Here is a 25,797-nt window from a genome sequence, read left to right as displayed (position 1 = left end):
CGTCCCCTGCCAGCTAGCCTCCTCCACGTCCCCTGCCAGCTAGCCTCCTCCACGTCCCCTGCCAGCTAGCCTCCTCCACGTCCCCTGCCAGCTAGCCTCCTCCACGTCCCCTGCCAGCTAGCCTCCTCCACGTCCCTTGCCAGCTAGCCTCCTCCACGTCTCCTGCCAGCTAGCCTCCTCCACGTCCCCTGCCAGCTAGCCTCCTCCACGTCCCCTGCCAGCTAGCCTCCTCCACGTCCCTTGCCAGCTAGCCTCCTCCACGTCTCCTGCCAGCTAGCCTCCTCCACGTCCCCTGCCAGCTGGCCTCCTCCACGTCCCCTGCCAGCTAGCCTCCTCCACGTCCCCTGCCAGCTGGCCTCCTCCACGTCCCCTGCCAGCTAGCCTCCTCACCTCCTCCATTGCGGCAGTGAGATTGTTGGCGTGGTAATTGAGGCGCTCTATCTCCGCATATATTCGACAAGGCAAGCCAGGTGGCTGCACCGCCCTCTCCATCTCATTTATGGCGTCGGTCAACTCCCGCTTATGGTATCTGGCCTGTGCTAAGTAACGCTCCGTCGGGTTTGGTCCATTGTCACGTGCACGACGGGCCCTGCCGTTGTTGCGGTCTGGGCCATGGCCTCCGCCGCCGTTACCGCCACCGCCGTCGCCGCCACCTGCGCCGCCGTGGCCTCTGCCGCCGCCTCAATCTCTGCCGCACGAGCCTCCGCTGGTGCTCGCCCCTTCGCTACAGCCTCGGCAGCCGCCTCCGCCTCTCCCTCCACCTGTAGGCGCCGCGTCATCAGCTGTGTGATACTCATCACCACTGGTATCCAATGGTTCGTCCGAACCAGCCATTTCGAACAAAAAGTCTTACTACTACTTTCAGAAGCAACAACTTACCGCCGGCATTCACTGCCTAGTCGAGGCTGTACCCCTCTATCGGTGGTGGGAGGTCTGCCAGTTGCAGAGGCGGCGCTACGTGGCTCCTAACATTCCTTGTATGTTGAGGTTGAACTTCTTTTACCGCTCAGTAATCATTGGGTTCAATTTCAAAGATAAAAAAGAAATGTTTTTTTACCTTTCCACCGCCATCACCTTTGTCTCCGCCGTCATCGTCATCACCGCCTCTGCCATGATGGCCTCCTCCACGTCCCCTGCCAGCTAGCCTCCTCCACGTCCTCTGCCAGCTAGCCTCCTCCACGTCCCCTGCCAGCTAGCCTCCTCCACGTCCCCTGCCAGCTAGCTTCCTCCACGTCCCCTGTCAGCTAGCCTCCTCCACGTCCCCTGCCAGCTAGCCTCCTCCACGTCCCCTGCCAGCTAGCCTCCTCCACGTCCCCTGCCAGCTAGCCTCCTCCACGTCCCCTGCCAGCTAGCCTCCTCACCTCATCCATTGCGGCAGTGAGATTGTTGGCGTGGTAATTGAGGCGCTCCATCTCCGCATATATTCGATAAGGCAAGCCAGGTGGCGTCGGTCAACTCCCGATTATGGTATCTGGCCTGTGCTAAGTAACGCTCCGTCGGGTTGGGTCCATTGTCACGTGCACGACGGGCCCTGCCGTTGTTGCGGTCTGGGCCATGGCCGCCGCCGTTACCGCCGCCGCCTGCGCCGCCGTGGCCTCTGCCGCCGCCTCCGTCTCTGTCGCCGCCTCCGTCTCTGTCGCCGCCTCCGTCTCTGTCGCCGCCTCCGTCTCTGTCGCCGCCTCCGTCTCTGTCGCCGCCTCCGTCTCTGCCGCACGAGCCTCCGCTGGTGCTCGCCTTTTCGCTACAGCCTCGGCCGCCACCGCCGCCTCCGTTGTTGCGGTCTGGGCCATGGCCTCCGCCGCCGCCGTTACCGCCGTCGCCGCCGCTGGTGCTCGCCCCTTCGCTACAGCCTCGGCCACCACCGCCTCTCCCTCCACCTGTAGGCGTCACATCATCAGCTGTGTGATCCTCATCACCACTGGTATCCATTGGTTCGTCCGAACCAGCCATTTCGAACAAAAAGTCCGACAAAGAACAAATATCGCCGGAAAACCCGTCCAGACCGTGAGTGTCAGACGTTAGCGATAATTCAAACTGTGCCGTTAGCGATCATTCAAACTGTGCCGTCAGATCGATCATAATACATAATGATCACAATAATATACAATTTTAAAAACTCGGTATCAGTCCTAATTCCATTCTTATAGTCCATTTCTAAAGGTCGATACGGCAGTGAGTTTTCTTTGTTCTGTGGGGAGTTAATACCAAAGTTCAGGACCCATGTGCTTTAGACCGCTCTTGAATGACTGTAGATTTGCCTGTGGTAAATGCAGCAGGTGAGGGTCCCATTTTGCGAGCTGACTCGCTGCAGTGGGCGTTCGTGCTTTCAACACAGACGGAGACATCCACCGAAACATGCTTGACAGATAAGGGGGCACTTGGTTGTGCACTGCCTTGAAAACAGTTACTAGCATGTTTCTTTCCATTCGCTTAATCAGTGGCTCCATACACGCCTCCACTAACAGTGTTTCGGTAGGTACACGGTCCCGTAGTGTTCTGCCGGTGATGATCCTTGCTGCACGGTATAGAAACCAGCCTGTCTTTTTATAAGCCCATAAAAGCAACCCCTGTGGGTACTACTGTGCCTGGTTGAGCTGGCATCACGCCCAGCACAGTAAAGATCCTGGGAGATCCCGATGGTTCGCTTACCTGGCTAGTGGTTTACAGGCTGAAGAAATACATTCTTACAGTCTAGGCGATTGGTGCGAAAATTGTTCAAACTATGGTAAAAGCATGAAACTGCTGTAAAATACTATGGCACAGAAGCGAAAAATGTAGCTATGTTTTAGGGAAAATTTGTTTCCTAGCAACCGTTGCTGTGAAACGTGCTTTTCGAATTGGCTCCACCCTTTAAAATATTAAGTACATACTCAGGGTTTACCAGAACAAGTTTCATGCTTTCTCCACAATTTGAACAATTCTAGCTATATTTTGCACTAATCGCCTAGACTAATATGACCTTTTAACGTTAGGTCCCTGACCCTCAAGGTGTAGGTGAAGGTGTTCTGTCGACCCCAATTCTTATGTAAAGGTGACAATATTGCAACACGGACAAACATTATCCTCCACGTAATGATACCCAAATGTAATCAGTGCAAACCATGAAGACTTATTCTAAAGGTAGTCTCTTTTTAAGCAAACTAGGTCGAGCGTCAAACTAGGCATGGCTTACCAACATAAGCTGGCACAAAGAAAACAGGACAAATTGTCTGGCGTAAATACAAATACACGCCATATGCCCCCGAGAACTATGTGTTGGAACTATGGAAATTCACTCTAAAGGCTAATCCACATCAATCCAGGTTTATACCATGCGAATGTAGTCTCCTTTTGAGCGCACTTTACCTTCACCTTGTCCCATTTTCATCTCGAGGCTGGAGGCTAAGTAAACCCAGTCGCTTGTGTAGCGCATTGCTTACCAACATCAGGTGACTCAAACAAAACACGACAGATTGTCTGACGTGAAAAATTCAAAACCCTATATAACATTACCCACGAAAGATAGAATAACGGCATCATAACCAGCTGTTGACGCCATGGCTGACGGACTTCATTCCAAAACTGTACCAGAGCTCACCATGAATGACCGACTGGAGCTGACCGTTACTCAACCGACTCCGGATGCCTCCAGGACCATGAGAACTGTCATCCGGCAAGTCGACAGTGATGACGACTCCTGTGTCGTTTATCGATACAACGACATGGAACATGGCGATACTATGGTAAACGCTGCTTTTGGGTACGGACAAAGACCCTTAGGTGATGTCGATGATCAGCAAAATCACCATGCGGAAATTTCCAGTGATGACATGGCTGTTTCCAAGACAGGCCCGGAAATGGAGATCACAGGAAGTGACGTATTAGACAGACATGGTGGTGACGATCCAGCCTTTGTTTTGGGTGACAGTGACATTAGACATACTCCAAGTACATCAGATCTTCATTCAGAGTTCAGGCAGGACACCCTTGACTCTTATTCTATGTATTCTGTGAACGTGAATTCGAACTGTTCTTATGCCATTGACCGGAAGTCCATGCACGCCGAAAACGCCCAGTACACTAAACGTAAATACCCGAAAAAAGTCCGCGACCCAAATAAGATATACAAGTCAGACATTCAGCCTGAACCGGTACACAGGCCAGCTTGCGGTGACGGAGAACGTCAAGAAAATTTTGAAGATTGCAATGATTCACTAACAACAAGTAACGCTGTAGCTACCGGCATACAAACATCGGATTTAGATGCATGTAACGCCGATGTGGAAGCACCTGTTGTCTCGCCTGTTATATCAAACCTTAATTTTCTGCACAAACCAAACGCTGTCACAGAATCCTGCACCAACTCAACTGAGAACACTGAAACAGACACCACTACCAATGAAGATGGTCGCATCCAACCATACGCTGTTGCATACATGTTACAAAATGACCTGGTGTACTTTAGAACAGGTGCAGGAGAGGCTGAAACATCTCTCAAGCCAGACAATACTTCGAACAGTGATAATGCAACTGAACTGCGACCAAATCCGACGGACCTACAGATCGCACTTGACCCGAGTTCCATCCGAAACGCCCTGAACCCGAACCCGATGTACGTGCCGAACAATCACCAAAACGCAGGTTGGGGTAAGATGCCTTTTTGACCACATTTAAGAATATGCCATCTCGCTTTTAATTCATTTACATAATTAATTTTCTGTCATAAGTATGCACATGTTGTATACAAGTGTTTTACTTTTTTTATAGTCGTTTCAGATTAGTTTCTGGCCTAGCTTTTATAGCTGATTATAATGTAATCGAGCATTTACATTTGAATCCTGAGCATTTAAATCATACAGGGTTGTACTGCTTCCAAGAAACCTTGTTTAAGATAAACATCAATACTATGAAATAATTGTGTGAGAATATGAATCTTCAACTTGTTTGACCCCCAGATAACCACGCGAGGGGTAAAGTAGGGGGGAGGAGGTCCCACGCTAAGGCGGGCAGGCCTCCAGCCTGGCGCGGTATGACTCAACGGTGGGAGCCGTAACAACCGCGCCAGGCAGGGCGTTCTACTCGGGGATGGTGCGGGGGAAGAATGAATGTTTTTCCGGGCGTTAAGTGGTTGAAATTTGAGCGTGTGGCTCCCCCGGGTGCTCCCCTGGGCTGGTTTCAGTAGACTATCTGTGTTAATATTGATGTATTTGTTGACTAGATTATAGAAAAAGGTGAGGCGGGCGTTCCTCCTCCTTTCAGAGAGAAGGGGCCACTGTAGGTCACTGAGCATACCTGGTTTGAATGAAACAGGCTTTTGTGCTCTGGTTTTCTTTAGAATCATTGTTGCGTAAATGTTAGCAGAAATTGCGATACAAGTATACAACATGCAATACCTTAATTACATTGCTGCTATTACTCTGCAGTCACTGTAACTTAATCTATGGATCTATCTATTTATTCACTTTAGTACATATTGTTAACATTCTTTTTGTACAAAGCATTTGATACATGTTACAATGCTTGGATAGCTCTCAAGTGGTTAATAAAACGAATCTATTTCCCATTGATATTTATATAGTCCGGATTTCCGATTTCACCAGATATATCGGATGTGCTATGATCCAGGGTTGATTCTGACGATTTTGAAATGAATTCATTACCAATATATTACGTTTCTCGACGTGTTGCCTTAAATACTGTGTTTGTTGTGCTTTTATTATCCAAGGCTGCACATCCAGACGATTGAGAGTCGCTGCAGGGGTAGTTGCATTTCTGGTGATATTTACCTTCTGCTGCACATTTGTCGGATTGTACCTTCTCGCTAACAATCAAGATGCTCAAAAGGCAAGTCTAAAGCTTGTTTTTCCCTTCAATAAATAGATGTACTTCCTTTTTTCATTGAATTTAAAAAAAATAGATAGTAAAACATCTGAATTGCGGTGCTGTCTAAGGTCACACCAAATTCATTTCTTGGTTAACAATTTTTTTTTCAATTTTAGCACACAAAAAAAGCTGGGGTAAAAAAACTTGCACCTGACCCTGTTCACACCCTGAAACTGTGTGCACCAAAGTACAGACTTTCTTCTGAGACTCTGTTTTCATGTTGATTTTGGAATTTAACAGTTTTGAAAAAAAATCCGTTAACCAAGAAACTAAATTGGTGTGGCCTAATTAATACTACGGTCATATTTGCACTAGTGTCCGCATGGAGTGCAGTCCCGGCCGGGTACGGGAGGTGGAGGTACCTCCCTGTGCTCACACGATTAGCTCACGGCGTATATTTGTTACCGAGTGCCGGGTTGAATTTAAATCCGAGTTAAAATCACCGCGGGCCCGGACGTACCCACAAATAGCTCGGTAGCCGCAGGGTGTCCCACGTGGTCTTGCTTTGTTCTTGTTTCGTTGTGTGGTTGAGCAGATTTATGGAGCAGAATCGTCTACCCTAGAATCAAAGAGGATCTTCCCAAGGTACAGATATGGCGTCTATGTTGTATTGTTTTTCATTGACTACATGCTATTCTATGAACAGCCGACATCAGTCCCTCTCCCTGGTAACCCTGCCTACTGCAACACAGGGTCGACGAAATTGGCGGATCCTGTGCCTACATTCATGGTGAGCTGAAGAGCTAAATTTGGATTTCCTTCTGTTCACGTTGCTGCCTCTTGAAATGAATGAATGCATAAGAAATTCATTATTTTCTAATACCCCCATTCCACTAGGACGGCGGTCTCACCTCGCGCTCTCTGCGAGAGAGTGCTCTATGCATTTCATAGCTAAAAGACTGAGCGCTCAATGAATTTCATAGCTAAAACCGAGTCTTTCTACATTTTGTGTGTTTTGCTGTCTTTTCAGCCGTCCTGTTACATTTGACATGGTTTTCTATTTATCAAATCAAGGACTAGACAATACCAATTTAGGTCGCAGTGAGAGCGCAGTGCGATCGCCATCTAGTGGAATGGGGGCCTAAATAACATGCAACATGGGTGCCTTCTTTAACAGTTCCTTCTTGCTTAATAAGAAATTGTTTTGTTCAATTTCCTCTTAGCTTGAAAGCCTTTTGATATAAAGTTGGTGGGAAAAGGTTAAATTTTTACCTTTCCAATGAAAAATATATAGCTTTTGAGTTAGGTTAATCCTTATCATATACTATGCCCCCCCCCCCCCCCCCCACACACACCAATGGAAATTACCCATCTTAAAGCAAGAAGTATCTTTCTTTTACAGGTAGAGTCTCCAAACAACTTTCGATGTGCCACAGTGTCAGCAGCATTCTACAGCTCAAAAGGTAGATTCACTTAATATCATTACGGTTGGGGAAAGATGTTGTATTCTCCACCTCTCTGACAACAATGCACAACCAAAAGGGCAACAGATTCTACACCAGGATGGGCCAATAAACTTTTCCCAAGGCTAGCTTTTTGTCCAGGCAAACAGATCGACATAAAATCCCTGCATCCAAAAAAAAATTGCTTTGCATGTTTCTTTTTATTGTTACAGTATTTTTGTGTTATTCTCGCAAAGAGATTGACATGAAATCCCTGCATCCATAATAGTTTGCTTCCCAATTTTTTTATTGTTACGGTTTTTACTGTCATTAACGTAAAGATAAGTCTGTTAACTGTAAAGTATGGATATAGAAATGTATGCAAATTTTCAGTTATACAAGTTTAAGTGATAAAATGGTAGAAAATTTCTGTATTATATTATATTTCAAGCTTTATTGATAAGATCGTTTTACCAGTTATCACATGTTGTTCAATGTGATTAGATATGATCGCACAAGTTGGGAGCTTTAATTAATTAACAATTGCTATTACTTGCTCATATTGTTAAGAGGTTTTACACCAAGGTTGACACTATATTTCAACCAACCCCAAATTTGTCAATAGAACTGCCAAAGACGTCCTACCGTCAAACGACAATGCCCCATCACACAACTGGACCGCAACCGAAAGTGAACACGAATGGCGTTGTTACAACGGCATCATCTACCCACACAGGCACGGGGAAATCTAAGATCCTTAGAGTCTACTAGGAAGTCTTGGCGAGGCAGCCTTTTTGTCTCAATGGTGTTCTTCAGTACACTGGGCGAAGGTCGTCGGGGGAAAGCTACGCTTGCGGTTCTAATCCCCGACCTCCCTCTGGTCGCGTTAGTCTATTGTTTTAAACTGTATTTCTTTTATGTCCTTATTTTATTTTGATGTGTCAAGTTGGCAGGAGTGGGTTGTTGGCAACTCCTGGACGTATAACCTGTCGTGGGTAGCTTGGCACATCCTTTTTCTACCGTCCTTCCTTTTTTCTGAGTTACATTGAAAGGTGGAAAAAAATAAAGAAAAAAATAAGAAAATAGTTGAATAAGTACTTGTTTGTCTTGTCTAGTCTTCCTTCTTTGATTATGTTATACCCCAATTAAAAACGGGAAGCAAGTCAAATTAGGTGTCTTGTACTGTACATCAAGTGTTGAACCTACATTTCTATCAACCACAGATTTTTCGACAATGCCAAGAACACTGCCAAAGACGTCCTCTCCTCAAACGACGACGCTCCATCACACAACTGAACCGCAACCGAAAGTGAACACCAATAGTGTTGTTACAACGACACCGTCTTGTCGCACAGGTAGGTAGCAATAGAAGATCCTGACAGTGTCAACTTGATGTTCTGCATTTTACTTGTTATTGTGCGTCTAGTAATTGTCTGGAGGTGTGATAAATTTGAAATGCGCAAGGCAACTGGATAAATTTTGGGAACGGCCAGACGTTCCACGTAACATCCATTACCTTTCGTGAGTGACGCTGAGCTTTGTTTGTAGAATGCTGGGGTGAAAACTTGCACCTGACCCTGTTCACACCCTGAAACTGCGTGCACAAAAGTAAAAACATTCCTCAGAGATTCTGTTTTCATGCTTTTTTTTTCCAATCTAGCATTTTTGACTTTTTTTATTCATTCCGTTAACCAAGAAAATAATTTGGTGTGGCTTAACCGTCTCTAACCTACTTCCTGATAGGAGAAAGCTTTGGAAACGTCAAGTCGGAGAAGATCATCATTCGAACTGAGGGATTTAACCCTATGAAAGTGGCCGTGTCTGCTGACCATGAGATATTTGCTATCAACCACCAGCACTGCGACCATTGCTCCTCAACAAAGGGACGCGTCCAAGTCTTCAGCATGGACGGAGTTTTACTTCGCATCTTTAAAACTACAGTACCTGGTAGCACTGACGTAATGGTCGGTCATGATCTTGTCATTGACGGAAAAGATTTCCTATGGGTAGTTGGGTTGACAAGAAGTTCATATAAAGTACAGATAGCAAAGTACAGTATAGAAGGCTTGCCAATGGCAAATGTTAACACAAAGTTCTTTCAGGCAGCCATAGCCGTGGACCCAAGAAACAACAACATCGTTGTATGTTCGGTACTAGGTGATATATTAATAATTTTGCCTAATGGTTCGGTATATAAGCGTTTCAAATTGGGTGTTGTAAAAGCATCTAAATTCACAATAGGCGACACAGGAAATATTCTTGTTCCAGAACGGAGATCTGTAAAGGTGTATGATAACGATGGCCATCCGCTTTTCAAATTCAAAGCAAATAGAGGACGTAAGAGCAACGTGTTGTTGCTCGAAGGAATTTGTACAGACAGATTGGGACGCATCCTCTTAGTTAACTCTGGGGATGATAGGGTAGACATGTTCACCAGTAAAGGAGAATTCGTCCGAACGTTAACTAATATTCCAAAACCTTATTTTATAGCAATAGGACCGGATGGACAATTGGTAGTGACCAGCAATTCGGCGGTAACCTTGTTTCCGCTCCAGGTATTATTTCCGTAATCATATTCAGGATTGTTGTTATCTCCATGAAAAATGGAGATATTGTTTTTGGCGTGTCTGTGTGTGTGTGTCGAGTAACTAGGAAAGGCCTGATTTGCAATCAAATACAGCATACCTCACTCATCCCCATCCCCGTGCAAAAGTTGACTGCTCCACAATGAATTCCGTGCAAAAATGTAACGTTTCAAAATAACCTCCCACGATGACAATAATTGCGGAGTGATCCCAATTCGAAATGGAGCGTTTGCAAGAATATACTCTCACAGGCATAATGGAGGATTAGAAAAAATATCCCTACTACAAAAATGTATTTTTGTACAATCACAGAAGCCACAGAGTCACCCCATGTAAAATGGACAAGATCATTCGATTATTTCAGGAATGGACTCATCCAGAATGTACATCTTTTGTTTGAACATAAGGAAAATGAGTTGTTTATAGATTCATTGTTTTTGTTTGTTTTATTAATATCTTTATAAGGGTATTGCTTGTGACAGACATATGAGTATAGGCCAGAATACATATGTCTAAGAGTCCATACGTTCTATGTGCTACATGTATGTGCTACAGGTATGATCTGTAACATATGAGGAAGAAGCAGGACCAGGAGTCGAGATGTACCACTTCCCAGTAGCTTTTTTTTTCCAGATCCTCGTGATCAGAAACCAATCTTATCCAGCAAAATTTGTGGTCATGTCATCAGAAGAGTAGTTACATGTTGGTAGACATCTGTATATATTGTCGGCAACAGCTAAAGCACTACAATCCTGCCTAGTATCCTTTGAATTTAAAGCGGAGCTCAACAGCAGAAGCAGGCGCTAATGAAATGTTTTGAATACATCTCAGATTAAACAAACTAGTTATAATCCAGTGATTGAGTAGTTCCCCCACACAGACCCATGTGGTTTGCCTAATTTAATGATACAACCCTTCAAAATTGTTTCGTGTTGGATACCTGCCAAAAATCCAGGACAACTTTTGGCTCCATGCAAGATAAAATGTTAGTTGCTGAGGCTAAACAAGTATTCATATATTACTCACTACAAACATCATTTTCAAGATCAGCACTAGATTACCAAACATAACCCAATCTATCTGAGTTTACAAATCTTGAATATGGGTTTCATGAATTGGAAATTCATTTGGAAGGTACTCGGGGGGTTATCAGAATCCTGTTGCTATATAACGCAACTGCTGCCTAGTGCAAATTCAAGGCCAAGGTGCCAATGCATTTTGTTATTCAGGAAAAATGAATCTGCGGAACCAGAACACGTGCTTGTTGTTTGCTGCTGTGTCCCCTTTTTGTTTGTTGATACATCATACAAGCCATGCTTTAGTAGCGTGCGTAGTCCAGTGGTTAGCGATCTTGCCTCTGGAACTAGAAGCCCTGGGTTCGATCCCGGCTGTGTCGCTCATCCGACATGCACGCTACCGGAAAGGGTCGCAGTCCTTAGGACAGGACGTTAAGCCGTGGTCCACTGTTCATTGTGCTTGTCGAAAAGAGCTAGGGGAATTTCCCTGGCACAATGAACCTGTAAATACTGTACATAGCGTCTGTCTTCTCTGTCACGACCAGTGGAAGATTAGCTCATCTGTTCATTGAGTTCATTTGAGCTAAACTGGTTCGTGATCACTTTCCTTTACTTTCACTTTATACAATATTTCTATCTTTTGCTGAATTGCTCGTAGTAACTCATGTATTATCCATTGACTCTTTGCTAACATATGCATTTCCAGGTGCAGTAACTGTTGTAATTGCTTGTCAAGTGGACATAGCTATGATGCATATGACAAATTGATACGACAAAAGCTGCATGTGTTAGCTTGAACTAGGGATCAGTATGAAATGTTGATCATCCGAACAGCAGTTGAATTGAATTCTTCTTGGATGACCTATAGAAATAAAATGCGCTTAGAAATTGAAATATACATTGTTGATAAGCCCAACACCATTAGATTATCAATTGTAGGATATACATTTCGAAGCTTGTTTCTTACCCTTTATAATCATGAAATCCAATGTTGTGTATCCATCTGGACCTACCATTTGAGGATATTTAAAAAATAATATAAAGTCTGCACGCACTTTAATTGGGCTAACACTAAACTTTTTCTGAGTAACGGATTCGTCAACGAGAGAGAAACTGTACTTGTGTTACCTTTCTTAGCGTTAGTGAAGTATACTTCAACGTATCTATGACAATGCTTTAAAAAACTTATTATAAGTGTTTGCATTCTATATTTTACTGTTAGCCGTAGAGCGCACTTTTGAAGGACATGTCTTTCAAGCAAAATATGTCAATTATCATTTACTCACATGTATGTATCGACCACCTCCATCTTCTTCGTCACTTGACCGTACTGCTACATTGACGTTGCTGGTATTGTAAGGAAAAAGAGGCATAGAAAGCAATCATTATTCGTCACATGACTACAACCACATGTTGGCAACGTATGTGTTGTGCACTATAATTATTATCATCTATCTTATTCCAGTTAAGGGTTAACAGTAGACATAATCAGTATCAGCAGTAAATGATAGGGGTTTCAATATTTTTTTCATCTTCTGGGATATTGTAAAAGGTGAAAGTAACATATTTTTCTTGTGGGAATGTTTTTTTTGATAAGAACGTAAGTTCCCAGTATTGATTGAAACCATGTTCATGTTCTGAATCACATAGGAAAGTTAAGTAAGCCACGTACCATCAAATTCTTCAGACTCGAAGTTTTTAGCGCAAAGAATTCCAACTATGACTGTCACTGACATGCTCTTAATAAGCCGTAATAGTAGACATCCAACATCTAGGAATTACAAGATTTAGTTTGCTTCTCAAAGGTATGATTCCTCGCGGACCACAAAGCGTGTTTCCGAACTGCGCGTTTACTGTGACTTCATCAGCAGTCATAATTAATTGATTACATGTTTAGACAAAAGCCACGATGTATAGATTTACCCTGATGAACCTCGATAAAGACTAAGGAATGGGTGCGAAGACCGAGGTCCAAACAGGTAAAAAGGCCTACAGAGGTACATAACTGGAAGGGTGGGCGGGTGGGTGGGGAAAAAACCGACACAGACCTTGCCTTACTCCTTCCCTTTCCTTACCCCAATGTGACACTACCTAGCCCTAAACTCTCCTTTCCCTATCCTCCGCCGGTTCGCCGCAAAGAGGCTGATAGATGGTGATGACGTCACTTTCATGTTCTCTCGCGAGAATAGTGATCTCGCGAGATTTCATGTATTGTGACGTCAGTGGGAATATGTATAGATTTACCCTGATGAACCTCGATAAAGACTAAGGAATGGGTGCGAAGACCTCGGTCCTCTTTCTCAATTTTGGCCTGTGGAAATACTAGGATGTACCCATCCTCTCTTATTTCTCAACCTCTCCCCAATCCTTAATTACCTCCTTCCCTTTCACTTCCACAAATTCCCCCTTCTCCCAAACCTCAACTTCTCCAACCCTTAACTGCCGAGACTTTCCCCTTTCATATCCCCTTAACCCCAAACCTCACCTACTGAGACCGAAGACTGTAGAGAGATTTCTTTTCTCTCTTTAACCTGGACGTCCTACTATCCTGACTATTACCAAAATTCTTTCATACTCTTCCCGCGCTACACATGAATTCTTTAACATCTGCAATCGTGTCTCCGATCCTATCTCTTCTTTCTCCACACCGTTTACTACACCCCTACCCCCTCTCCGACCCTTAAAACCAACTCCCATCCGAGCACACGTGATGAAAACCTGCTCGAAGATCTAGCAGGGAATCATTCCTTTTAACAAAGTGGCGAGCTGAGTGTCCAATGAGGGCTTTCCTACAACTAGAATAATCCAAACGTGTGGGATAATCTAGAAGTCACGCGATATTTTGAAGCAGACCGCCATGGCTGGTGTCTCCCAGCCTTTGGGATAGAACTTGCCTTGCTCCAGCTGCCTTTTTGTGAAGGCCTGTTCTCACGCCCGATTCCCTAGACTGTTACAAACCGGAGGCCGCCCGTTAACCGGCCCACCATTACGTCTGTCTCTTCTTTGTACCATTCCATTGCCTCCACTGGGCCCACGAGCCTATTCGCGCAACCAGCCATCGCAAAAACCCCTGAACGCCTCCCATTTTTCCGAGGGTCTACTATCAACCCGCTGCTAATGGGCAACGCAGTATTTGGTGGGTCAATAAATGGGATAACTCTTGTCCCCTATTCCCCGAGGAGAACGACAACTTTTAGGTAAACCTGATCCCTGCCCCGGGGAGTGGATCTTGTTATCTATAGGGCGTATTCAGTCACGTGACCCTCCCCCTAATTAACACGAGCACTGTCGACCATTTTGGGGTCCACTTGATAGTGGCGCCCTATGGAACTCTTCGACGTAGAAATGGCAGACGTTCTCTACGTCATTCCCAATTTCCCTTCAAAACGTTTTGTCTCATAAACATGGTGTTTTGCCTCGAGGTCGGATGTTGGATTGGGACTGCTAAAGCACCCACTGATCGGGTAACAGTAAGATTGGTTTAGCGTTTCTCGTGTAGGTACGAGAACATACGAAGGGACTAACGACTGAAACAAAACTGGATTTCCGACATACGAATAGCGGATCTAATAGTTGACGCTTGAGAATCACAGTGTGTGTATGGAAACCTTCGTATCAGGTCGAAAAACAAATTCCGGGCCCGTTGTATACTACCGTCGCGGCACCGTGTAGTCGTTGCTTTCCCGATCATACCATACTCCTTGTCAACTAAATTTCTCACGACACTGTACTACGTGTCTGCAGGCCTTTGAACACCTGTATGCTGTGAACTGACTTTATGCGTGCTCTGTAAACAGTCGTTTCCAGAACCAACTCAAGACAAAATCAATGAACTTTGCCGGCATTAATTAGCAGCCGTGCTTGTCGGCTGGGGAAAACCTTTCCTCGCCCGTCAATAATGGGTCCTTTCCAGTAGGTGAAATTGAATCTTTGTAGCAAAAAAAAGGATGTGAGGCTGGAGACTCTTCGCATAATAAAACAGCGATCAGATGACTTCGCATTCCTTGGAAATTTAGAGACCGTCGGACACCGAGAAACTTTGCTGCCGGGATGGACCCTCAAATTTCTACATCAGCCTGTCTAGTAGGGAGATGGCGGCCCTTGTGTGGTTAACCCCTACCACCTTTTGGTAGTGACGTCCGCTTTGGGGGGTTCCTTCCAGACTTCCCGCTCATGCGATTTTCCCCTTTCTTCAACGAGCTTCTTGATTTAGCCCAACACACCGCTAACCGATCAATTGGTCAGTCTTTGAGCAGAGTGCCCAAGTGAACCTGGTCTTACCTACCACAATTTATAAGCCTGGCATCGGAGTTGCTCTGTGATAGCCGGCTTAGAAATAGGCAACGGTGAAGAAAAATCACAGAATCAATAGAAGCTCAGAAATGTGTGTTGCTTTACTTTTCATAGGGCGATAGTTTCCACCTGACCATCCAACTCGTAAGTATCCCGCAGCAACCCCCCCGGGTACCTTCGACCGGGCCAGCGGCGGGTGGAGAAAATGTGGGTCCGAAGTCCTAAGCGTTACGCACGACAAACCAAAAAAAGAACTCAAAATCGGGTCCTATGACGCGTGCTTACACTCTCTAAACCTCACGGTTGCCCCCCAACACTGCGTATTCCTGTCCTCCCTCTAATCCTTTCTTTCCTTTAACCCGAAAATCCCTAGGCCCCAGAAAAATACTAGGCTTTTGAAAAGATTGGATTTAACATAGGCAAAGATAATGGATGCGTTGACCCTCACCGCTAAGGGGCGACTATCCCAAGATATGTCCGACATCCAATCTCGCTCCCTTGACTTTACTAGGATATAACCACCGCCTGGTTATCCGAATAATCTTATTCGACAATTCTGCAGCTTGGCTGAAACGAATTAACGTCAACACAACCGCCTTTCCTCCTTTAAGTGACTAGGCGTGTTGTTGCACGGGATTTTCTGGAAGACACCGGATCCCTGCCCCACTCGAGATTGCAGCGACCGTGAAACCTGTCGTGTAGTGCGTCCGTTCAAACCTAGGGGAAACTTATACGTGTCGTCGTCTTTTTCTAAGTCTGGGAAATCTGCACCGGGCGACCCTTGACTGTAGCCCCTGCAAATTTCTCTTTATTTCACGCGTGGGTAAGAGCTCCATGGGAATCAATATACCTACGAAAAAAAAGGACACGGTTCCCACCAACCGTTGCAACGTGCGAAGGTCATCGTCGCCAGAGCTTAGAATGTATTCCCAATAATCTCAAACTTTATCGCCTCCCGTGGTAAGCTGCAAACCAAGCAGGTCGATCGCCCATACCGACATTCCCAAATATTCGCTCATCGCACAGTTGTAGATTTCTGTAACGCTCGGAAAGAACCTACAGCTAGCCATTTCCCCATGACAAAGACTCCAGCCTGCGCTAACGGAATTCGCACTCCTCTGTTTCCCGGGATTACCTGATATGGCTTCGTCACTCACTTGCCCTTTAGCAGGGGACCCGCAAGTGTTTTGTCCATATACTGGGAACGCCAAAGCTGTGTCATAAATTACCGTCGACGGCTTTGACCTAAGAGGGGAAGATCTACAAACATGCCCCTAGCCATAGTCGTCCCATTCTAAGCTTAAAAAAGGAAGGCGACTCTCCTGCATAGAAATGTGTAATCCGATTTGCCGCCACATCCTGGCTGAAAACCTCCTTAAAAACTTTTCTACGTAACGTTGACCACGCCGTTCAATTTCACAGGGAGTCCTTTATAGCTTATCCACAGATTTAAGAAAAACGTTCGTCATGGCACATGCAGGCTCTACCTCTACAGGCATACAAAAATAAGGGTCAACTTCCCAACTTTTACCCCACACATCTACTGCTCCGCACTCGATTCTGGACTCAAGGGTGGCGGCAATGTGCTGCAACACTGCAGCCATAACTAGGAAAAAATATCGGTATAGCGGTAACACTCCTTTATCATATCAACCCTTCAAAACACAGCTGGGAAATCATACATATCAACCCTTCTGATCCCAACCTAACACTTGTCCTTGACTTATCTCTATTTTTCACACTAACCCTCTCCAAGTCACGGTGTTGGTGAATTTTCCCCGCTCTAATCTAAGAGTCTGGGAAACTCAGGTGCTGTAAAGCTGTCCAGAATCTGGCCGAGGTCACCTCTTCCACTGCTGGCACCGGGCTGTACGGGGCGGGAGCAATCCCCCTCCAGACTACCCCATACATAGATAGTCTTCTTTTGGGCGGTCCTAGCGTTCAAACTGAAAAATTACCGCTCCCTAGCCGGCATGCTAACTACGAATGTCTTAGTATAGTTGCGCCTAACTTCTGAAAGTTGACAACGAAACACGGTAGGAACGCTCCCATACGAAATGGAGGGGGGGGTGCTCCCGCTCGCTTCCCGGACCATCAGATTTGATGGCGAGGTACCCTTAGTTGGGCCTACGCACGGTCCGCGAGAGGAAGAAAATGGGCCGGAAACAAACCGACTAATTTAGCGACTAAAATTTTTCTTGGCGCTATTAAATCAACCGCATCGATACTCAAATACTTCACCCCAGTTACCTCTACTTCATAAACAACTGCCTCAACCGATTACCATTCTGCACCCCGTCACGACGTCATCACTAATTTACCTAATCAAAGGGCTGAGGACACTTGAATTCATTGTCCCCCATCATTTCTCATACCCTAAGCGTGCGTCGCTCCCTCAATCCATGAGCAACAGAAAAAAAGGAGATAGACGAATGTGCAAACCAACATTTAATAATACTCAAAAGTCACAGTTCGGTCCGATCCAATTCCACTCACAATCCAGCACTTACCTATTCTCTTAAAATGTTATTCGGTCACCATACAGAAACTTCACTTTACTCTCTCCACGTGTTAATCCCTACAGTATTAACAATTCTCTTTTCTAGTGTTCTTCAATCACAACAATACAGTACTTGCTTTCTCTCTCTGTGAGTTACTCAATCACCCCGCAGTACGTTGCGCTTCTCTTCCAACCCAATCACCAACCCTAGTTATTTCCTCTCTGGGCGTTAGGGCAGCTTTAACCAAGTGTCCAAATTCATTACAGAGAAACATGTCCTCGATCCCCTTCTGGCATGGTTCCTCCGACGCCGCCGCCCTACCGGCCTCGGCACGTCGCCTCCCATCCCCGTTGGTGGCGGCGGAGGTTGGTAAGGACTGACCAAAAACTCTGGCCAGCAGCGTAAGCCTCTTGACAAGTCTTGCAAGGGAACACTGCAAATCAGCCTTTCGATCTTCACTGCTCATCATTTCCGGATCTTACCCTGGAACGTACAATACATTCCCCTGGCTGGTATACTTACTTTTCGCCGCCCCAGGCTATCAAAGAGGACTGGTCCATGGTCATCCTTGCCACTGACCCAACAGCCCTAGGCTGGCCAACTTCACATTTCCCACCGGTACTCTACTAGCCCAGCACTTGGTCATCCTCGCATCCATCCGCCCAGCTCTGGACTGGCCCACTTTCTGTCTCCCCGCAGTCCCAGGCTATCAAGCAGGAGCGGCCCCTGGCCGTTCGACCCAAACTGCCGCCCCGGGCTAGCCTACTTACCCTTCTGTAGCCCCCGGCTACTCTGCTGGACCGGCCCCTGGCCGTCCACGCCTCAGGCCGCCCAGCGCCTGGCTACCGTACCTTCCTGTTCTCGGCAGCCCCAGGCTAACCAACAGGAGCGGCCCCTGGCCATTAGACCCAAACTGCAGCCCCGGGCTAACCTACTTACCCTTCTATCGCCCCCGGCTACTCTGCTGGACCGGCCCCTGGCCGTCCACGCCTCAGGCCGCCCAGCGCCTGGCTACCGTACCTTCCTGTTCTCGGCAGCCCCAGGCTAACCAACAGGAGCGGCCCCTGGTCGTCTTGACCCAGACCACAGCCCCAGGCTGGCATACTTACCTCTCTAGTCCTAAGCTACTGACTGAACCAGCGTTCCGTTCCCACATCTTTCAGCCCCTGACTGGCGTACCTCTCCTGAAGCTAGCAGATTAGTCCGTGTGTAGGTCGTCCTCGTCCAGGCCAATTCAACTTCCAGATGGCGTCGCCCCTGTACTTCGGCTACTACAAAACACAAGAATATTGACGCCCTTTGAAATAGAATAAAGGCTGTACATCTCTCCCCGCCCAGGGAAAACATTACGACGGTAACTACACGCGGATGGATCACATACAAACAAACAAAAAATTAAGGCTCGGCCTGGTCTTTCATTACTCGCTTGCAAGAAAAACGAAAACAAACAAACACCCAAACGAACAACCACCACAACGACCGAGCATCCCACCTGCAAAACAAACAAATTTAAAACTGCGCAACCGAACCCACCTGGCAACCAACTAACTACCAAGACATTACAAGGGGCTCTGGCAACTAACCCCGCAATGATACTCAACCTGCCGGTGAACCATGGCAGCAGCGGAGGGGGGAACGCCTGCCGCCGCATCCGTCTCCGAAGAACTCGAGCCCGCACCAGACCCCGCCGTACCCGTCGTCTGCGCCAATCTGCCGCCGGAAAAACTGAGCGGATACCGCCGTTGAAGCCTGAGCCTGCGTTGTGCAGCTGGACATACCTCCCGAGACACCTAGCTTCCAGAGAAACAAACACACCTGCATGACATGGAACTCACACCGATAAATTCCGCACAAGGAAATACATTCGGCGACCAGCTACACCAACACAAAAACCCCTACAATTAGCCATTACATACACCCGACGACTTTACCTCTAAATTTACGTCCCTCCTGAAGCACCCAATTTAACCCCAGGAGGCCTGGATACATACAAATAATCCGTGGCCCCAGTCATGAGCGTCACATTTCTTCCAAAAACAAAATGGCTGAACGGGACGACATACGAACCTTTTAGCTTCTTGCATATCTGGGAACTCTTGTCCCCCGAGTCTCCATCCTGGAGACTCCTCACACTACAAGCCGGAGTGGTCATGGCTAAAACGAAACGCCCGAGGCTGGAACTGGCACGCACGTGGAAAATCGCCTTGCCACACAGCAGCCCACAAATCGACGTCCTTCCCCGGAGACGGTTCGCCGCAAAGAGGCTGATAGATGGTGATGACGTCACTTTCATGTTCTCTCGCGAGAATAGTGATCTCGCGAGATTTCATGTATTGTGACGTCAGTGGGAATACGGGGAGGATGTGTCATTAGGTGTTCAAGCGCGATATTGCAAATCTGATCATTGACATTTCTGAAATCAGAAACACGTTTTACAGTGACAGAGTTTTGAAGGTATGTAAAGCTTTCAGTGTAACCACTGGTAGCACAATTGCGCATGACTATGTGTAGATTGTCTCTACTTATGGTTTTCATGCTATTAGAGCATTTGTTACTCACGATTCTACAGCCCGAATCTTTACTTTCTTCTTTACCTCCTCCTCCACTTCCTCCTCCTCCACTCCCTCCTCCTCCACTCCCTCCTCCTCAATAGACAAATTATAGAACTTGTATTATGACGTTTGATTTTAGGAAAAGATACCAAGAAAGCCCAACCTCAAATCTGCTTAATATGCACATTCTAAGACGTGATCAACTTCTTAAGATAGTGTATGGATATTTCGTGGTGTTCATCCCAGGGAGGAATCAGATATGAATTTTGGAGCTTTAATTTTCACCTTATGAATCAACACCTAATATGTAAACATTTCTAGTTCTACAAAGGGGAGAAAAATTAAAGTTCATAGACTGCAAAACGAAGATGCCTAAACCTGATCAGTCAACAACTTAATATCTGTATCTATATAGCCGGTGTAACCGCCATTCGGCGTAACACACCAGCTTCGCAGGCACGCGGCGCAGCAGCTGGTTATATTACGCCGAACTACCCAATATATTGTAATCATCACAAAAATATGTACACATCATTTACCCAACAAATAGTTTTAAACAATGAAGCTCTCGAAAACTTCTTTGCTGTATTTTCAGATAAGAAGTAAGATCAGATCTATGATTGCCTTTAAAGCATTTGATAGCATCATACTCACCATCCCCTGGAGCCTACAGCATTTAGATGGTATTGTTGCAGTATATGGAATGCAAATCAAAATGTCATCATTGTCAGAAGGAAACAACACTTACGAAAAAAACATGTTAAGAAGAAACTATCAAAGCTAAACGAAATAACTTAGTTTGACACCAAGAGCACAACACACCCCGTGAAGTCCATGGAGGGATACGTCAATTTAAAATCGTTTGGATTTGAATGGCAACCTAAGGTATAGAGACTAGCTAGCTCAGGTAATTACATGAAAAGTTCCACAATATATAAATATAGATAGATAGATATAGATATAAAAAGATATAGATAGATAGACATATATATATATACATGGATATCTATATCTATCTAAATCTCTCTCCCTATATATATATATATATATATATATATATACATGTATATATATATGTGTGTATATATATTTATATATACAATCTTTTTCAATATTCATAAATATAGATATTTAGATATATATATAGATACTAGTATATAGATTTACATATAGATATATACATGTATATAGACATAAATATACAGATGTATATATATATAGACATAGATATATATATAGATAGATGATGATGATATAGATATAAATATATAGATATAGATATTGTTACTTGCCGGTTTTGTAGTAGTGGGTCTTTCCGGTGTCCCTCCTCCCCCTATCTCAGGATTTTTCTCTCCTCCAGATATCAGAAAAAAATGTAATCTTTTTATCATACATATGTGAGCAATCGCTTGTATATGTGATGTTACCAAAAAACGCGATCTGGCTATGAAGTCGGGGGAAACCGGCTGTTGTGGTCATCAGTGTGATGGAGTGACCCCTGGAAGTCATACAAAGCAAAATTTGGCTTTGCATAAATAACAAGGAAATTTCCTAATTCCGGTATTTTCCTCGACTGAAACCTCGACTATCTAATGGTTGTGTTAGACGGAGTCTATCTTCTACCGTACAGCTATTACCGTACTTTGTGAAGCACCTAGCTTAGATGTAACCGACCCGAATGATGAATGCTTTACAAGAATGAGTCTCATGTAACCATTCAAAAGTGTATGTAAATGTTTTGTTTTTTAGCAAAGTGAATCCATTCAACTTACCCTCCTGCGCCGTGCAGTATTGAAGTACATAAGAAAAGAAAAGTAAATTTTAAAATATCAGCAAATAAGTCGAAAACATCCAAGTGAAACCAATGAATAAACATTTCTCAATTAAACACATACACACACACACACACACATATACAGACAGACACACACACTCACACTCTCTCACACAAACAAACACCCTCACAATCACACACAAACACACTCACATACGTACACATGGCAATTCATGGCAATCGAAATTGTGACATATTGTTTCACGGTGGTAACTTGGATCTTAGTGACATTTCATCATATGATAGACATACATACGATGTATTTCAGCAAAATGTAAACATTGTTCTATGTTTTATGCTACTGTAACAGCAATTTACGTCATGACATCCTTATCTGTTTCCTTTTGATGTACAATAGTTGATTATTATTTTGGGGAGAGGGAGGTATTTTTTAAAATTCCATACTTCTAGCAATACTTCTTTCTCGACTCCCAACAATCATGCCTTCTCATTCATAAGCTGTCAAAGTTATGCACATTTCATACATCTGTAAAAGCCCTTTGACAATATTCTGACGAACAAAGCACAACAGAGGGCCGGGGGATCTCGAAACGGCTTTTCTTTGACTGTTAGATACTGTAATGGACCAAATGAATGAGTGGCAACAACATGATGCATGTTTTTTTCTTTCGTAAGCTGGAAGCTAAAACGTTTTACAAACCTTTCCACTGGTTTGGCCCATGTCAGTAAGTCCTAGTCAGTTCCGCACGCGGAACTGTATCTGCATCTATAAAACCGGTATAATCGTCCTTCGGCGTAAGACACCAGATTGATCTGCATACGTGTTCTTTGTACCGGACGAAATCCGTCTGAGACCAATCTGAAAGACTAATTAGGAAAGTTGAATCATTGTCCCTATCAAATCTGGTGGTATTGACTTTGGTTTGTCTGTGTGTGTTTGTCTGAGTGCGTTTGTTATTCTGTATATTTGTGGTCATCATATCAATTAAGAACCTCTGGAAGGATTGTAATGGCATCCCCTGTGTAAATATGGAACATTAAAGAATAACCTTTGTCCAAAAATCAACATCTGAAATTGAGCCTTCCCCCTTTATAAGAATGTACCCTTCCACAGTACATGCACCTATGCATACTGGGTCATTCATGGAAACTCACCAGCTATTGTGAAGCATTTCAGAAAAAACCCTATCATAAAGAGATTTAGACTAGCTTATGACGGTGAAGTTTGACCTGTCATTTCAGCCTTTTGTGCTAAGCCGGCCAGTGTCGTAGTTTGATCTAATATTTGACATTCTCCTGTTGCACGGTACGCGGTCTACCAAATGAAGGTCGGAAACGTAGTACTACTCATTCAGTTTAAACTCTACTGTGATTGAAGCAACAGTTATAGTTTAACACAGGAGTTGCATAGCCAACAGACATAATGAGTACCTTGTTACGTGTCTTGTGAGTGCATATAACTGTAAAACAGTTTTTTCTTTGCCTGTTTTTTTTGGGGGGGGGTCAATCCGGGATGTAGTGGCAAGTCCGGTTACGAAAGAAATTAACAACACAGACAGCACTATACATCGATGACACACACACACATGCACGCACGTATCATCGTGACACTTACGTGCATGCATGCACACTCAATCGAGGTCTAATCGTGAGACATCTCTTTTGAATATGCATCCATGCATAATCGCAATTATGATTTCTGAAACCATGTCCAACTTTGTCGGTGTTGCAAAGTTTTTCCTGCTTATTATCAGTATGTGTGTTTTCGCCCTAAAGACAGTCAGCAAAGTTAGCCACAATCAAAAGCCACATGTAAAAGTTACCTGCAGATCGCCGTGCAAAACGTCAGATCACCTGTAGCGGTGGTGTAGGTGGTGTAAGTCGAAAACCTTTCCGGACAGGTTGCTTGTGGATTACGTCAGTCTGTGAAAATAGTGATGATCACGTGATTGTTTACAAAGCTGAAATCGCATGCGATTGGTGGTTTCATGTAACTGCGACCCTTGCAAATAACAGTGTGACCTTTAAACCCCCAACCCTCAGTCGTCCGGGGTAGCAGGTAAATGACTTTGTTTTTATTTCTTTACATCTTTAGAGGTAAATGAATCGAAACGTTTACTTCTAAGGTGACATGTTAGACAATATTGCGTTGTGTGAAGTTTACAATGCAGGTTCATTCAACTGTATTGTAATGAACAAGGCGTGCATAAACGAAACAAAACAGACATAGATACTCTGTACACTCCTTCTGTTTAGAACGCCTTGCTAAAGACCACAGAGAGATCTCTTTGTGCTATCTATCAGACCTTGCCTTCAATACATTTGCACACATAATGATGGTAGACGTTAAGAGATCTTTATAGCTACTACAAAGGTATCAGTTGTCAGCAAAGGCAGGGAATTTCACTTCACCTCCCCCGTGTGTAAAAATTTTCTAAAATGAAACATTCCAGAGTAAATTCTGCCCAAATATAATCTATAGCAAAGTCATGCCAATCTGAAATTGAGCCCTCCCCCTATATACGGATGGACTCTTCCACAGGCACCTACGGCATACTGGATCATTCATGGAAACGTAACAGCTATTGTGTAGCAGTGAGTTGCACTTCAGAGAACAAATCCTGGCTAACATAAAGAGATTTAGATCGTTAATGTCAAGCACGCTAATGCACAATCCGTCGTGTTGCTTATTACAGTGAACTTTGACCTATTATATATATTATCAGCTCCGAGTTTGTTATGGTCGAGCAGCGCACTTTGTCCCATTGGGTTGGGGGTGGGAAGGTGTTGCGTGATAGATTTACAGGGTAAATGACAGCAATGGGTGGGTCAAACTTTATTAGAAATAAAAGAAAGAACTAATTTGATACGATATAGTATAACACTAACGTATTATCATAATATCGCATAAAAAGATGTTGCCTTCCCATAGCCGGATTGCCATGAACCTGAACACCCTTCGGAGTCAATAAAGCGAGTCATATAAGATGTGCTGGCCTGGCGCTCAGCAATCAGAATTTTGTAATCTAACAGAAAAACAGAGAAACAGAACTTCCCCCTCCCCGTGACGAACCGGGATTCCCCCTGACGTCAGCACTTTATGTGTACTTTGTATTCTCGTTCACACACACACACACACGCGCGCGCGCACACACACACACACACACACACACACACACACATACATGCACTCACACACATACATACGCTCACACACACATACTGCTTTTCCCTAAACATTATGGCCAGAAATATTCACCCAAAAGTAAAACAAACAAAGCAAGACTAGCTAGGCTGGGGCGTAAACCTCAATGTACATAGTCAATACCATTTGAAAATGTTTCTACGCGGCCGCTGTCATTTTGCAATACACGAAATATCTACATAGCTGCACTGGGCAAGTACTACAGATATGAAAAAGTATAAACATTATGTAGGTCTGAGGTCTTTTTCTTGCACCACAGGTAGTTGTTTATACCCATGCAACAGGGTCCAACCCAGGTCCGGCCGTGACCCGGCGAACGCCGTCTTAGAGAAGGCTGCGCAGAACGGATGCGCATAGAGCTCTGCGGTTCGACTGAGTTTACATCAAATTTCCAATTCCATTGTTCAATTTTGATACAAAGAGGACAACACAATACAAATCATGGAGGCAAAACCTTATATGAGACTTATAGATGAATATTTTACACGCCACCTTTGACTGTAGAATGTAGTTTTGACGCTCCTTAATGTAAAGGAATTAATTAATACCACTTACATTTGAATCCGAACATAGAAATATCCTCTACTTAGGCTTCGGCTTCGGACG

General features: G+C 44.7%; 1 protein-coding gene and 1 long non-coding RNA gene across 3 annotated transcripts; both read right to left on the bottom strand.

Moving 5' to 3' along the window:
• Positions 1-1,481: 1,481 nt before the first annotated feature.
• LOC136440501 (tol-Pal system protein TolA-like) lies at positions 1,482-3,412 on the bottom strand. Its single transcript, XM_066436925.1, has 2 exons — positions 3,311-3,412; positions 1,482-1,877 (listed from the first exon to the last, which is right to left on the bottom strand). The coding sequence occupies exons 1-2, from the start codon at positions 3,410-3,412 to the stop codon at positions 1,482-1,484; spliced, it is 498 nt and encodes a 165-aa protein (XP_066293022.1).
• A 14,159-nt stretch (positions 3,413-17,571) lies between these two features.
• Positions 17,572-19,997, bottom strand: LOC136430173 (uncharacterized). 2 transcript variants are annotated; one of them, XR_010754856.1, is made up of 2 exons: positions 19,707-19,997; positions 17,572-19,433 (listed from the first exon to the last, which is right to left on the bottom strand). It is a non-coding gene; the product is annotated as an uncharacterized lncRNA (long non-coding RNA). The 2 variants fall into 2 exon arrangements; XR_010754855.1 differs by having other exon boundaries at positions 17,572-19,429.
• Positions 19,998-25,797: the final 5,800 nt, after the last annotated feature.

Source organism: Branchiostoma lanceolatum, chromosome 1, assembly GCF_035083965.1.
Source record: "Branchiostoma lanceolatum isolate klBraLanc5 chromosome 1, klBraLanc5.hap2, whole genome shotgun sequence".
Classification (NCBI taxonomy): Eukaryota; Metazoa; Chordata; class Leptocardii; order Amphioxiformes; family Branchiostomatidae; genus Branchiostoma; species Branchiostoma lanceolatum.
This window is presented reverse-complemented; position numbering and strand designations above follow the sequence as displayed.